General features: G+C 42.7%; 1 protein-coding gene across 2 annotated transcripts; it reads right to left on the bottom strand.

The window, feature by feature from the left end:
• Window positions 1–4,430: 4,430 nt before the first annotated feature.
• ANKS4B (ankyrin repeat and sterile alpha motif domain containing 4B) lies at window positions 4,431–14,484 on the bottom strand. 2 transcript variants are annotated; one of them, XM_065559972.1, is made up of 2 exons: window positions 14,358–14,484; window positions 4,431–5,542 (listed from the first exon to the last, which is right to left on the bottom strand). In XM_065559972.1, exons 1-2 carry the CDS (start codon window positions 14,360–14,362, stop codon window positions 4,453–4,455), a joined length of 1,095 nt encoding a protein of 364 aa, XP_065416044.1. In that variant the 5' UTR covers window positions 14,363–14,484; the 3' UTR covers window positions 4,431–4,452. The 2 variants fall into 2 exon arrangements, with proteins under 2 accessions (XP_065416044.1, XP_005304792.1); XM_005304735.4 differs by lacking the exon at window positions 14,358–14,484 and adding an exon at window positions 9,413–11,963.
• Window positions 14,485–16,006: the final 1,522 nt, after the last annotated feature.

The following is a 16,006-nucleotide window of genomic DNA, read 5'->3' as shown; positions in this document are numbered from 1 at the left end:
AAATCCTTCTGGATGAAAGGCACCGTATAAATGTAGGCCATTATTACTAATGGGTCGAATTTTGGGCCAACTATATAGACTTGTGAATGGGCAGAGGGTTTGTTTAAACAAGGAGAGCTGCTTATGAAAGAGCTTCAGGAAATGACACTGCAGATTTCATAAATGAAGAACTAAAATGCATCCCTCCCAATTGTAGCATATTAACAGGTGGCCAGAGGGCTGTTCTACAGTAGGAGCCACTTATTAAAGATGTTGTTCTTCAAGGGAATTGCTTCAAGAAATATTTGTTTGTTTTGTTTATCATTTAAAATGAAGGAACTTTATCATGTGCATCCAGGCAGTTAGCCTCCACATAGGATTTTGCTGTCTGCACCATTAGGAGGTGTCGCTGAATCTCAAAGTTGGTATCAATAAAGTAGATTTACAAGTGGAAATACAAAGGGTCAGATTTTAAAAGGTATTTATGTGCCTAAAGATGCAGATAAATAATTCTGAAAATTCCATTAAGTGACTATCTGCATCTTTAGGTGAGTCTGCATACCTTTGAAACTTTGGCACAAAGAGCCATTTTATACCTATTACATTGTATGTACTCTGGTCCAATTTCTTGTTGGCTATATTTTAACTGTACAACACAGTACAGAGATTGGTTATTTATTTCTACTAAGACTCCAGTCAAAACAGGCAACAAATCAGCATAGAATTACCTATGACTGTTCTGTGGTAAAGGTTTCCATGTAGCAGTTCCATCTTTAGTGGCTTTATTCACAGATGGGTTGATGATGTAGTGAGAGAGTCCTAAATAAACACTGGTAATGTGTAGGGTGAGCCAGGGGTGAGGGGAGATTGCAAATTGTAATTGGATTCCAGTCATGTGGAAAAGTCAATGCAGGTGGCATTTAGCAGGTAAATAAGGAACAGGAGGGTAATCATGGGCCCAGTCCAACAGTCTGTACTCAGGCAAAACCCACAGAGTTTTTAAATCAACTTGCCTGACCAAGGATGACAGGATTTGGCCCTTCGTGAGCCTCTTGTCAAAGGGCTCAGCTAGGACGCCTTCACGCACATAAATATTTTCAAGATCCTTTTTCTTTCTTTCTTTCTTAAACATTTAATTATCTACTGGGGTTTTTTATGTGGAAAAAAAATGCTGTCTGGTTTAATTAGTGTTCTGAGCCCTGCAGCTATTGTAAGTTTCACCGCATGGGACTCCAGAATAACTGCCTAATAGAAAGAAGTGTTGACGCATAATACATTGTCTTCGGTGGAGGAAAATGAACAGTGTAAAGTCTGGTTGAGGCAAGAAGATATGTTGTTTCAACAAACTAAGGAACAGGAGGAAGGAGCAAAACGAGTGGATCATGAAAAGTGTTAAATAGATTTAAAAACTGGTGCCAGTGTCCACAAAGGCAATGTAAAACTGGATTCAAAAAAGAATTAGACAAGTTCATGGATAGGTCCATGAGTGGCTATTAGCCAAGATTACCAGGGATGCAACTCCATGCTCTGGATGTCCCTAATTCTCTTGACTACCAGAAACTGGGACTGGATGGATCACCTGATCATTGCCCGGTTCTGTTCATTCCCTATGAAGCATCTGGCATTGGCCACTGTCAGAAAGCAGGATACTGGACTAGATGAACCATTGGTCTGAGCCAGTATGGCTGTTCTTAATGTACTTTCTATGATCACAGCTGAGCAACAGCACAAATCCTGTATGTACAGGTGGAGATTTTCAAAAGCCACCTAGGGGATTTAGAGGCCCAGCTCCCATTAATGAGTAATGCAGCCTCTAAGTACTTTATTTGTCTTTGAAAATCTACCAGACTGTGGCAGCTCCAGCAAAGTAATTGGGTCATAGAATCATAGAAGATTAGGGTTGGAAGAAGCCTCAGGAGGTCATCTAGTCCAACCCCCTGCTCAAAGCAGGACCAACACCACTAAATCATCCCAGCCAGGGCTTTGTCAAGCCGGGCCTTAAAAACCTCTAAAGATGGAGATTCCACCACCTCCCTAGGTAACCCATTCCAGTGCTTCACCACCCTCCTAGTATAATAGTGTTTCCTAATATCCAACCTCCCCAACTGCAACTTGAGACCATTGCTCCTTGTTCTGTCATCTGTCACCACTGAGAACAGCCGAGCTTCATCCTCTTTGGAACCCCCCTTCAGGTAGTTGAAGGCTGCTATCAAATCCCCCCCTCACTCTTCTGCAGACTAAACAAGCCCAGTTCCCTCAGCCTCTCCTCGTAAGTCATGTGCCCCAGCCCCTGATCATTTTCGTTGCCCTCCGCTGGACTCTCTCCAATTTGTCAACATCCTTTCAGTAGTGGGGGCCCCAAACTGGACGAAATACTCCAGATGTGGCCTCACCAGTGCCAAATAGAGGGGAATAATCACTTCCCTCAATCTGCTGGCAATGCTCCTACTAATGCAGCCCAATATGTCATTAGCCTTATTGGCAACAAGGGCACACTGCTGACTCATACCCAACTTCTCATCCACTGTAATCTCCAGGTCCTTTTCTGCAGAACTGCTGCTTAGCCAGTCGGTCTCCAGCCTGTAGCGGTGCATGGGATTCTTCCATCCTAAATGCAGGACTCTGCACTTTTCCTTGTTGAACCTCATCGGATTTCTTTTGGTCCAATCCTCCAATTTGTCTAGGTCACTCTGGACCCTACCTCTACCCTCCAGCCTATCTACCTCTCCCCCCAGCTTAGGATCCAGTTGACTTCAGGTGCTAGGCCCAACAAGTGCAACATGGGTTAAGAGGAGGGATTAACTCCCATCACACAGCCCTGGCTCTCTAGGGGACACTGCCCCAGCAGTCCTACGGAGGATCTAACCCTCTGAGCAATCACATCTTGTAGGCAGAGGTCTTCTCAATACAGTAACCAGGAAGAGGCTGGTCCTCCTTGGAATCAAGGCCCTCCTGCATAGTGCCATCACTTCGTTTTGAAGGCATGCTTCCCTAATGAGGGGAGGCCAGCTGTGCATGCCTCCGTCTAGGACAGAGAGTTATTTTTCCTTCTTCCCCATGGGTATATACACCCTGTCCCATACAGCTTCCAAGTTGAGACCATGAGTGACCAGTAGAAAATACAGGGCAAAAGTATTACAAATTCCATTAGAAATGCTAGGGTCCTAATTTCCAGAACTCTGCAGGGAAAATGCATTTCTTTAGAGACCAAGCAAAGGGCATGTCAAATGAAACTGATACAAATGCTAGCCAACCCCCCTGCCCCAATAAAAAACCACTCTACATCTTCTTGTAGGAGGCCCTTGTATCCATTATCGAACAATAACTTTTGCAACTAATGTGACGAGAAAGAGGAACATACAACTCAAACTAAATGTGGCTCTGTCAGGAGTTTCACTTTTTAAAAAAACTAAGGAATATCTCTTGAAGAGTGAGAAAACATGAATGACAAGAATATGAAACTTATTGGCACAAAGCGTTCGTTCATTCATTCATTCATTCATTCATTCATAACCTATTATAGAGTCAATGTCAAGATCAATCACTCAGTTCTCAAATAGTGTCAGTGAAGACACTTTGCAGCAATCTATTCAGATTCTGAAAATTATCTTATTTTGTGGTACAGAAAATCAAAGATCTCTGGTGGTTGGAAATGCCTTGTGGTGCATTGCTTATAGAGTGCCGGGAAGACTTTTATGTAACTGGCTATCAGTAATATTTTAAATCATTAAGACTGTAAAAAGAAGATATGCCTAGCATGATCTTTAGGTGGGAAGGATTCATCTCTGGAACTATTTCTTTTATATAAGAATGTAATAACATAAGAATGGCCATACTGGGTCAGATCAAAGGTCCATCTAGCCCAGTATCCGGTCTTCTGACAGTGGCCAATGCCAGGTGCCCAGAGGGAATGAACAGAACAGGTAATCATCAAGTGATCCATCCCCTGTCACCCATTCCCACTTTCTGGTAAACAGGGGGGAGGCATAGCTCAGTGGTTTGAGTATTGGCCTGCTAAACCCAGGGTTGTGAGCTCAATTTTTGAGGGGGCCATTTAGGGATCTGTGGCAAAAATCTGTCTGGGGATTGGTCCTGCTTTGAGGTCCCTTCCAACCCTGACATTCTATGAGAGGCAAGGGACACACCATACCTGCTCATCCTGGCTAATAGCCATTGATGGACCTATCCTCCATGAACTTATCTAGTTCTTTTTTGAACCCTGTTATAGTCTTGGCCTTTTCAACATCTTCTGCCCCTTTCTTTGTTACCTATCTGCATACTCTTTCTTTTTGTCAGGATCTAAAGGTCATCCATTCAAACTGATGTTCTTTATTGGTCCCATTGTGCACTCTTAATCATCTGGAAACCTCTTTGTCTTTTCCCATGGAAGATGGCTGAAAAGAACCATACATGGCTTTAAAATAGCAAAAGGATGATGAATTAATACATAGTTATTGCAACAGGCACATTTATTTATAAGCGAGTATCTACAAGCTTTCCAGGTTTCTCCAGTGCCTGCTTTCTTCTATCTGCTGCACTGAGGACTTTCTTCCTTGGGCCCAGCTGCATTTGTATGCTCAGTAGATCTTCATCAGAACATAGCATGAGGGCATCTAAATCAATCTTTTCTCTCATGAAGACAGGAATAAACTCATTCAGATTCTGTGATGCCAGAAATACCTCAAGAGGGGTGCTCTCAGCTTCATCGTCATCCCATCCAATTTCATCCTCATTCCAAGGGACATCGAAATCATTTTCAGTATCTAGCTCACTCTTGCTCTCAGCCCTTTCATGCCGAAAAAGCTCAGTTGGCATTTTAAAACTTATTTCTTCTTTTTCTGAGAACATCTCTTCAGCATTTATCCCTGCAGACAAATTACGTCTAAACACAATATTGCCGAGACCTGGCCGTTTGAAAATGGACACATGCTCCTGCTCGCTATCATCTTCGGAAATATTTTTCCCTTTAAAGTCATTACATAATAATTCATCCTCATCTTTTTCACCGAATACATCCATCACGGTAGATCTTCCAGCCCTATCATCTTCTTGGCCATTCCTTTGTGCTTCCTGGTCACCTGTGTTTTCATCTTTCTTTTTTGCCTTCATCCTGAAGGTGTCCTTCAGATTTTTGGGGAAAGAGCCCAATGTATTTGGAGTAAAGAAATTGGACACCTTTGTCCTGGAGGCTGTCCCACTGGTAGAACTCATTGATCCAAACTTTTCTTTGTTAAAATTCCTGGTCATTTCGTGTTGGTGTTTCTCTTGGCGCTTTTCACATTCTTTGATTTGTTTCTCTGCGTTCCTTGGGGCCTGGGCTTTGAGTTTGGCGACTCTTTTGGGATTCATTACATTCTGTTCAGTAGCAGCTTTGTCTAGGATTCTGACACATTCATGCTGGTCCCTGCTGGCAGCTGCATCCAGAGGAGTGCGCAGATCATTATCCAGGGCAAATATATTGGCACCGAAGTTAATCAAGAATGAGACACAGTGAATGTGACCGTTAGAAGCCGCATGATGGAGAGGTGTGTTCCCCCAGATGTCGCACTTGTCAGGGTCACCGCTGAAAAGCAAAATAGGAGTAAGGTGGGCATGTCAAAACACAGCTCAAACATAGCACTCAACGCAATGGGAATGAATGTGATCCAGGGCCAAATTCAGCCCTGCTGTAAGTGGATGCAGCTCTACTGAAGACAAGTGGGTGCAACTCCACTGTCTTTAATGGTGTTGCACCCGCTTAGTCCAGGGCTGAACGTGGCTGAATGTGTGGCCTGAGCTCTAATCCCAGCCCTGACACCAACTCCCTCTGTGGTACTGAGCAAACTCTTAGGGCTAGAATGTGATGTTGACTACAGGCCCACATAGGCATAAGAACCGTCCTTTGTACCCTGGCATGGGGTTCCCAGATCTTGACGGCAGATACTCCATGCTTGTTCACTAACCCCCTTGAGCAGAGGGGTGGGGAGTGGGTGAGGGCATGCTGCACCTGCCAACAAGCCAGCTAGTATGACTGAGGGGGTTTCATGCCTCATGTAGGCCAACAACAAATTACCATCCCCATCCCCAGCCAAGGAGAAGCTGTTCAGGAATGGTGTCTCAGATGGGCACCTCGGAGAGTTTTACCATTGACTTCAATGGGAGGAGAATCAGACCCTAGATTCAGTGAAATCCTAGCCCCATTGAAGTCAATGGCAAAATTCTCATTGAATTCAATGAGACCAGGATTTCACTCAAAATGTTTTTAAGAATGATTGATGAGCCTTTCCTTTTGAATGTAAAATGCAGGCACAATGGGTGGAGACTACAGTATTCGACTGCCGCAATAAATACTTACAGGGTCCATGGAAGCAACTTTTATGATAGTTAATAGGTAAATTATTAGGAGCAAAGCCCTGATGCTACACATTTGTCTTCACTGCAATTAAATATAGTTCAGAGAGAAGCTATCATTTTTCTTCAACTCCTTTGTTCTTCTTAAACTGTTTTTGCCCCTGGGTTTTTAAAAGCAGAAACTCATTTGAAAATAAAATTGTCATATCCATTCCTTTTAATTTAAAGCCAATGAGAAGTATAGTTTCTCTCTCCCTCTTGCATTAATTTCACACAAACCTGATGTCTATGGATTAGAATAAATGGGAATCTTTTCTCTCATATTGGGCAGATTTAAATGATATTATCAGTGGCTCAAAAGAGAACTCAATTTTGTGCATCCTTTTACCGGTGTGGTCACACTTTTTCACAGATTTTAAAGTTCAGAGCCTAGTTCACCTAATGTGAATGAAAGAGATTGTATCATCACAAAATCTCCAGCAGGCATCAATTTCTGGCATCAAATGTCACTGGAAGAGACGCTTTAAATGAGTCACCATTAATTCTACGTTATTTATTCAGCCCCCATTACCATGGTATCTGAGCACCTCACAACTTCTAGTGTATCCTCACAACCCTGTGATGTAGGACAGTGCTACCACCCCCATTTTACAGCGGGGGGAACTGGAGCACAGGGAGACTAAATGACTTGCCCATTGTCCCAAAGGAAGCATGAGGTGAAGTAGGGAATTAAACCCAATAAGACTAGCATCCTTACTAGGCCATCCTTTCTCTCATTGTGATGTGTATTAAAAAGGTGGTTGCCTATGTCCATAATTTTAGCCGTCAATCATTTGTAATTATTTTCCCTTCTGATGCCTTCCATCCTAGCATCTCAAAGCACTTTGCAAAGTAGGTGCTGATTCTAACTCAGCTCAACGGGACAATGGATAAAATTAGGCATGTGTTTATGGGTTTGCCTTCTTCGTGCTCTCTTGCACTCCTAGGCACTAGGAAGCAGCGGGCCTGATAACTCAAAGGAACTGATTCTCCCAGTCACTGGGGTTGCAAATAGGGGGAAAGCTTTCTCGCTTTCTCCTCCACTTGTGCAGTATACAGAAGCCAGGCACAATCTGCCCCTTCATGACTGTGAGGGCAAAGTGCAATGTAGATAACAATGGCTCATTATTACTGCAGTTTTGTTTTACATTAGTATGAATACCTTCCAAGTTTCAGAGCCTGAAAATCTGCAACCATTCTGAGGAAAAACTTCCACTGTATGTGAGTGTCTCTGTCAGGAAACTGTAGAAAGCTGCTCTGCTTCGAGGATAAGAGGATTTTATTAAAAATAATAGCTACCAAGAAAATGTCATCTGACTGGAGCCTCATTTGAAAACCTTCCAAAATTCAGCATCTCCCAGAGACCCAAACGGACGTTTTTCAGACTTTAACAGTGTCTCTGTGAGTCACCCTGGACTACCTACAAAGTCAGGGAATCTCAGGTTAAAATGGATGATGAGTTCCTGAAAGCTGTAACTACTGTTTGAGGCTCTCAACGGCAACAGCATCCCGAAGATGTCCTGTCTCAAGCTGATTTGAATTAAAAAGCTATCAGATTAAAAATGAAGAGAGAAAACAGTCTTGTGGAAGTTTGGATGCTCCGTGACACATGCCCTAATTTACACATCATACATGGGACATTGGAACCTAGGAAAATATAATCTTATCTTCTTTTTCTCTGTTAGTTGCTCCTTCTCTTCTATCTTCTAAACATTATGGGTCAAAAATTCAGCTGCTGTAAACTGATGTAGCTCTGCTGACTTCAGTAACTTCAATAGAGGTTTGTCAATATACAGCAGCTCAGGATCTATTTTTGCTTCTCCTAAGGTTATAGCAGTAACCACACCGTTTATAGGCCTCCTTTATGGGTAATAAAGTATTACTACTGCCACACCTAAGATCAATGAGCAAAGAGGAACCTCTAGCTGTTACGCTTTACCACGCACAGAACCCATTTGCATTCTATAGTTTACATTCTGTCTTTAAGAAAAAGACAAAACACGTCTAAACAACCATTAATTTTTCATTGGTTTTCTGATCTTCCCTCTGGTTTATTGTACCCCATATGAAAGAACCAATTGATTTAATTTCCCTCTCATACTAGAAAGAACATTTGTTTCAATGGGACCCAGCACAGGAAAAAAAAAAGTATCCTCTGGTGAATCTTATTGCAGGATCAAAGCCTAAAAGACAAAGTCAGAGGAGACAGAATACAGTGGATAATCTAGAGGAGGGAGTGACTTTTTATGTTATTTTTCACTATTTGTACATTTAGTAATTAGAATTAGAAATATGACTGCTACCAAGTACCAAAGTAGAGAGAGCTCCTGGAGGTATACTCTATATTTAATTCCTTTTCAGTCTGCAAGAAGCCTAACTAAAACTCCAACAACAGCTCTGAATGCTATTCAGGCATTACGATTGTTTCTAATACCATGAACAGCAGAGAAATCATAATTTTGTGTTCAGTCCTCTCTAACACACAATTCTGGTTTCCTTCTGAAAATCACCGTGAGGTTGTTAGGTATTTACATTTACAAACTATCTGTTCTTTGGATACAAGTGGCATTAACATTTTGATAAAATGTAGTGTTTGCTGCTGTTGACTTATCAAGGAGGCATTTCTCTGCTGAGCCAGTTTCTAAGGAATATTAAAACAAAGGGCGTGACATCCACCACTGAAGTCAATGGCCAATCTCCTGTTGTCTTGAAGTGTTTATTGTGGAAGCTGCTTCATGAAGGCAGCCCCCTGTAGCCCCATTGACTTCAATGGGGCTCAACAAGAATACAGGAGTCTAGTCACCCAGAGCAGTTTACAGGATCAGGGCCTAAGGCAGCGTAACTGAAATGAAGAAGCTACTGAAACCAGGTATAAAACAAACTACAAATATTGGTTTAAATGTTAAGTCCCATTCCCACCACCACCATAACCCCAGCATCACATCCAAGTCAATTAGAGAAGAAGGAATGATCTGTTTGCTCCACAATTTGCATTAATGGAAGGCAACTACTAGCTATAATTTTGTCTGGCAGGCTTTGGGAGACTAAGCACTGCTATGCTTACCCTCTCCTACATATGACTTCCACTGCCTCCAGGTACCCATGGTAAGCTGCCAAGAGGGTGGGTGTCATCCCGTCTTCATCTGAAGTATTGAGATCTTTTCTGGTGGCTTCTTTCAACAGATCCAGGTTGCCATCCGCGGCTGCTTTGTGATACCTGGTCGACATTTCCAATAGCTCCCAGGTCCCTGAGGCCGTGTCTCTCGCTGTGAATTACAGCTGAGATGCACAGCTGCACTGCCACTACCAGGATAGTTAATTAATAATTACAAGCCGAGACGTCAGCTTCAGCAGGATAGAAATGAGAAGGCAAAGTTCATCCCCATAGAACTTGTCCAGATCTCTGCATAGTTAATGCAGCAGTTGTACAAATAGGTGTCTTGGTTTTCCAGAAGGATGACTGTGCCATTTGCCATTAACTCCAGTATTCTACATTTGAAAAGCATATTCTACATTTGAAAAGCATCTGGGTTTCGTTCATCTACCATGTGTCCCTACTCCCCTTTTTATACATATGGGGTGAAATTCTGACTACGCTGAAGTTAAAGGAAACTTTGCCATTGACTTACATGGGGCCAGGCTTTCACCATTGCTGTTAAGACGAATCCCGATTTTGACAGGTGAAATACTGGAGGAAGAAGCATAACTTAGACTGGGCAGCATTTACCATTACCATTTTGAAGCAGAAGCTAAGGAGAACTTAAGGAAGATTGAGTAATAAAATGCCCCCTTATCATCTATCCTGGTCATGATCAACACACCTGCCATTTGACATATTTTCTTCCCTTACTGTTTCCTATATTTAATTTGCACTTGACAGAACCCAAGTGCAATAATTAGGAACAAGTATTTGACACAGTGAGCCTTTTACTATTATTATGTTCCCAGGAAGAGTAGCGGTAGCAATTACAAACCTGGCATTTTAGATGAGTGAGGAGTGTAATTACTGACTGCAGTAAACCCTCATTCATTTCCCACAATGCATACCACATAATCCAGTGAGGCCTCTACACATTTTTTTTTTCAGATGCTGGTTAGGAGATCTTCAAGAGATGAACTTTTCATATGTTTTCCTATATGGAGAAAGAGAGTTGGACCAGACTGATCCTGTAAGGGCATGGTCCATCCTCTGGTGCCCCAGAAACCTCTCAGACTCTTCAGTAAGTGGCAACTTTGTGTGAATTTATTTATATCACTAGCACCCATACATTCATGCAGCAAAGTATTTACAGTACTTCTTGCTCTTTCCCACAGGGCCAGGGAGGAACTGCGGTCTCCCTTTTTCAATATATTAGCACTTACTAGATTCAGCTAGCTAAGGTCCTCACTCCCTGCGTCTTCTTTTATACCTCTTGGCTGATGGCTAACTGATTGATCAACCCTCCGAGCCTGATCAGCTAATTAACTGTATATCCCCAATCAGCCTTCTCTGGGAGAACTAATTGGTGCCTAAAAATCAGAGTGCTGGGTCACTGTTAGCTCCCAGCACTCTGCCACACACCTCCCTCCCTTGCTTGTTGAATGCTGAGGTTCCGTTTCCCTAGCACCTGCTCTTCTTTAGAGGAGGCACCAGTTACTTTTTTCCTGTGCTTGCCCCCAGGGTGGTTATCCTGCCTCTACCCACTGAACTCACACTTGGTGGGTGGGGGATGTGCCCGTAATTCTGTTTCAGATCACTGGTCTTCACACCAGGGGCAATTCAGGGATCTAGTTTCCTCCCCTTTGCCCTCATTCTTTTGGGGCAGGGCAAGTCCTAGCCCTTCATCATCTCATTTCCCGATGGCCCCTTATTCTCCTAATCCGACTAATGTATCTTGGGGTTCCTCCTCTCAAGGCCCTGGTAGTGAACATTCTGTGGACAGCCCATCCTCACTTTCAGGTTTCCTTTTCCTCTGATGCCTGCTCGGCCAGTTCTTCCTTTTCTCCACTTTCTCCTCAGGAATGTTCATTCCCCTCTTTCACCCCCTGTTTTGTATCCTGTCATCTAGGGTTCTCCAACTCCCCTACTTTGAGCCCTTTTTCTATATTCTGTGGCAGCTCACTTCCCTTCTTTCATGGGCTCTGGATGCCTACTTTCTTACTGAAGGGAGTCCAGTCCATCCCTGACAGTACTGGATGGGGACACCTATCCACACCACCAACCCTTTTTCCATCTGACCTTTCCCTAGATCTCCAGGGGTATCTCAGCCATTGTCAGGGTAGTTAAGCACTGGAATAAATTGCATAGGGAGGTTGTAGAATCTCCATCACTGGAGATTTGTAAGAGCAGGTTAGACAAACACTTGTCAGGGATGATCTAGATAATATTTAGCCCTGCCATGAGTGCAGGGGACTGGACTAGATGACCTCTTGAGGTCTCTTCCAGTTCTTTGATTCTATGATCCTATGCTTACTGGATCTTTCATAGATAAAAAGAGCCAGCAATATCCAGTGAAGAAAAAAAATTGATCCATCTCAAGAAATGTTGATGCCAAACATTAAAATTACATCCTGTGGCATACATGGCATATGGCTTCATACAGCTATGGTTTGTCTTTTCCATATTTAGCTCAGAAGCAGGGGAAGCAGTGAACACAACCACTGGCAAATGAAATAAATTTATGTAAAGTATCTGATGAGAAAACTATTGCTGGTGATTATGTTGTTTGCCCATGGAGATTGAGACAGGGGCTGCCCATGTGAGTGGAACTGTGTTCTGAGCTAGGGCTGGATGAACCTTGTAGTGCCCTGATCCAGGTATACAGTAAGTGCACGGTATGAGAGATGAGGCACTGTCTAGTGTGGGCCTGAATTTTAAATTGTTAGCTGTATCCCTTCATTGCCTTAAAACTAGGGAGTTACAAAATAATATTTTCTATACGGCTCTCCAAAATTATTGGTTTCTATTATAAAGAGATGTAGTGGCTCCTATAGCCCAAAAGACTGATCTCTGAGTAATCTCTCAAAATGAAAAGACCTACTTTTGTTCCAATGAAACAAGTTTTTTGTTGCAAATTTTAATTGGAGGCAAAGCAAAACCTACTTCAAAAAGAAAGAAACTACAGGACTTCACAAGCCTTATAGTTATTTATGTCACAAAAACAGGCAGCACAAAAAAAATCAAACAAAAACTTCATTTAGCTCTAAAACCCTGGTGTTTGGTAGTCTTTATTTTTGTCACCCTTCTAAAAACTTCAGCTTAAAATGTAATAAATGATTCAGTAACAAATGAGCTAATTTTTTCAGCCTGCATGGAGATTTTTCTTGTTAGAGGAGAGCTCAAAACTGTGAACGTTTTAAGGCTCCTGAACAATTAGAATGAAGCTTTTCTTTTTGTGCTGAAAGGAAGTTCCAAATCTTTCCACTTCAAATTGAAATGTCTTACCAGGCGCAATAGAAACTCTGCTGCTGTTGTACGTGTTGTTGTAAACTAATGGATTATTTAACTAGCAGTTTTCATCTGCGATTGGATTTCTCAACATCCATGATTATTGTTCTCCTATTTTCTTCCAAGGTCAGGGTTTAAATAAAATATAGGCAGATAAACACGCTGTTCGGATTTTAAGACCACAGAACCATTTGTTAGTAATTTTGTTCAGAACAGTTCCAGACAATTCAGAGCCCTGTTTTTCTTTATACCCCAGAGAAAGACAGAGCTGTTGTGCCATCTGTTTTGCATGAGCTATTATCTAGCACACCATTTCCTGAATGCACCTTTTATGAATAGTAACTGCAGTATGGTAAAACTATAGGAGTGGGAAGCAAGTGTGTCCCCTCTGCTTGTCTAATGAAATGCACAGCTGCTAATAGGCTCAGAGAGGAATGAATCCAATCACACTGGGTAATTGTGGCTACACGATTTGACGATGACAACAGCAGCTGCTAACAACAGCAAGAGCTCAGTCATCCAGTCCTTACACAAACAAAACTCCCACTGCAGTCCCAAATGAACTCTTAACGGTGCCTCAGTCGGTGCCTGGGTCAGTCCCCTCCCACCCCATCTCCCCTCTGGGCTCCCAGTGAGGGGTTTGAGAGCATAGAGCAGGAGAATGTGGACATGTGGACCAAGGCCCCCTCTTGCAATGATCTCCACTTCAGTGAAGTCAGTGGGACTCTATGCAGGCACAGGGGTCTGCTTGTGCACAGCTCATTGCAGGATTGTGGGAGCTGATGCCAACACTCATAAATCCCCATCCATTTTCTACTCATCCATGCTCCTGATACTCACAAGAGCATATATAGGGGCTTTTGTAGAGCCAGAGGGAATGGAGGAGTGTGATCCCACTTAGATTTATCTTCCCTCCAACCAACAATATTTGTTCCTGCTGTTAGTACTTAGGAGCAGAGGACATGATCTGTTCTTTTGCTTTTTGCACTCCTGAATTTCAACCCCACTCAGCAGATTCATTTCCCCCCCGATAAGTTCAGTAGCGCAAACAGCACTGAATAGAAAGAGAACATTGCCCTTCTTGCCATCTGAAATTCTAGCCTCCTATTAATGTCTGACATAAACTGACATTCAAGGCTCACAGAAAACTGTGCCCATGCTCAGAGGAGCTGAGTTTTCCCGAATCGCTAATTCACTGCCTCAGTGAGTTCAGGTGGTAAGGGCTAGCCTTGGACAATGATATTTTTTCCAAAGTCAGAAAATCAAAGCGAAAAAGACAAAAGCTGAAGAGTGGGAGACGTGCCAGTCTTCCGCAATGGAAGTGATATTATTCATCAGATAATAATAGTGCTTAGATACTGCAGGGATGAACGCTATAGAAGATGGCAAATATTTATATAATTTAATTCCTGAATTAATTATTTTTCCTACTGATCTCAGAACCTAATTATTCTTTCATGTTTCTACAATCCTAGTGGGTTAAATTTAATTTCCTGAGAAGAGGAATGGTGGTTGTTTTCTGTAGTTTAAGTAGCACATTTTAAATTCAGAAATATAATAGAGCAACTATTTATTATCTTACCACATTGTTGGTTAATTGCCTTCTAAAAACTCATAAGGTAAAAGACTGAGACAATGAGCTTCTCGTGCTGCAGGTCTCTCTAGGTTATATTTCTTTCCTTCTGTTCTTCTTATACATTGGTCCAACCCTGCCCTAAGCTAACATGAGCTTTCTATTCCATTTATAGATACCCAGAAGCCACCAAGATCCAATAAGATCCCTAGGTTGTGAAATGTAGCAGTAAAAGGAAGGCATGTCCCTCAGTTAAAGGATCAGGATCCAGGAGCGCTGCCAGCTTTTCTGCTGCCCTAGGTGGCGGAAGGTCCCACCCCAAAATGCCGCCCCCCACAGAGGCGGCGGAAGGTCCCGCCACCGAAATACCACCGCGGTCGCCGGCCCCCAAATTGTAGCGCTCTAGGCGACCGCCTAAGTCGCTTAATGGGTTGCGCCGGCCCTGTCAGAATCATCTCCACCACCTCTTCCTGTTGTTTTCTCCCAAAATACCAGCATCACCTTTGTCTTACCTAGATTGAGCTTCAACCTGCTAGCTTTCCTCCTAGCCCAGTCTCTCCATTGACTTCCAGGGACTTTGAGTTAGACCCTGGGGAATCAAGCAAATCTGTCTCACCTTTTGTGACTTACTGTTCTAGGGATCTCAAAAAAGTTTACTTCTTACCAAAAATGGGTCAAATGCTAGTCCCACCGATGTCAATAACACATTCCCATTTAGGAAGGAAGCAGGTGCCTGGGGCAGCCAATGGAAAGGGGCAGCAGTGTGTCCGTTGTTGGGGCAGCAGGTCCGGAGTGGCGGCAACTCGGCCGCGGGTCCTTCACTCGCTGTCTTGCTCCTCAGCAGCACTTCGGCAGCAGCTCGATCGGGTCTTTTTTTTTTTTTTTTTTTTTTTTTTTGCTGCTTGGGGTGGCAAAAAAGCTGGATTACTACTAAGATTAGCCTGTATCTGATCTAATCTATTTTAGGATTTTAGATAGTACCATTGCCATAATATGTAGTGGGTGATCTAGGCACCATATGTTCTGTGTCGCCTTTCCATGCTCACTTGACATAGTGGTGTGTGACAGTGTTAACTCTGAATTTCCCATTATTTCATATAAACAATGATTACCTTAAAGGAACACTGTCAAATAATGTAGGTTCCCAAACTAGCTACACTATCACCGTGTGCTGGTGCTATAGCAGCTTGGCTATGCAGAACACTGGTGACAAGCAAACACACTGCCAGCTGCCTGCCACCATTTATTATCCTAGTGCCCAAAGCTTTGGTCCCCATCAGCATTTGGAACTACAGCTCTTTCTTCCTTTCCAAGCTGTTGTTCCTACCCGTAATGCCCTATCAGAGGCTGAGGGAGTGCCATCTGTGGCTGCAGGTTACAGGTCCTTAAGATCAGCTCTGAGTAGGATTATATAAACTGCAGAAAGAAAGATATGTAGATGTCTAAAGATATGTGGACCTTGAACAAAACTACTGAACAATTCCCCCATCCACCAATTTAACATCCCACTCACTAATTACCATCTCTAATCTTAAAATTTTCTACAGTTCCTACAAAGAATCTCTCCATTTTCTGATCTCTGAGAAGTCCTGGTGAATTTGAGAACAGTAAAGCTGAAAGATAAAATAAATAACTCAGGGAGGCTTATAGAAAGAAGA

Source organism: Chrysemys picta, chromosome 10 (assembly GCF_011386835.1).
Source record: "Chrysemys picta bellii isolate R12L10 chromosome 10, ASM1138683v2, whole genome shotgun sequence".
In the NCBI taxonomy this organism is placed as follows: Eukaryota; Metazoa; Chordata; order Testudines; family Emydidae; genus Chrysemys; species Chrysemys picta.
The sequence above is the reverse complement of the archived record's forward strand: the minus strand, read 5'-3'. Positions and strand labels throughout refer to the sequence as shown.

Bases quoted from the DNA above. Each gene is read 5' to 3' on its own strand.
- ANKS4B (XM_005304735.4), bottom strand. From the start codon at position 9,576: ATGTCGACCAGGTATCACAAAGCAGCCGCGGATGGCAACCTGGATCTG. The intron at 5,543-9,412 runs GTAAGCATAGCA...TTTGCTTTTCAG, and splicing joins GAAGTCATATGTAGGAGAGG to CGGTGACCCTGACAAGTGCG.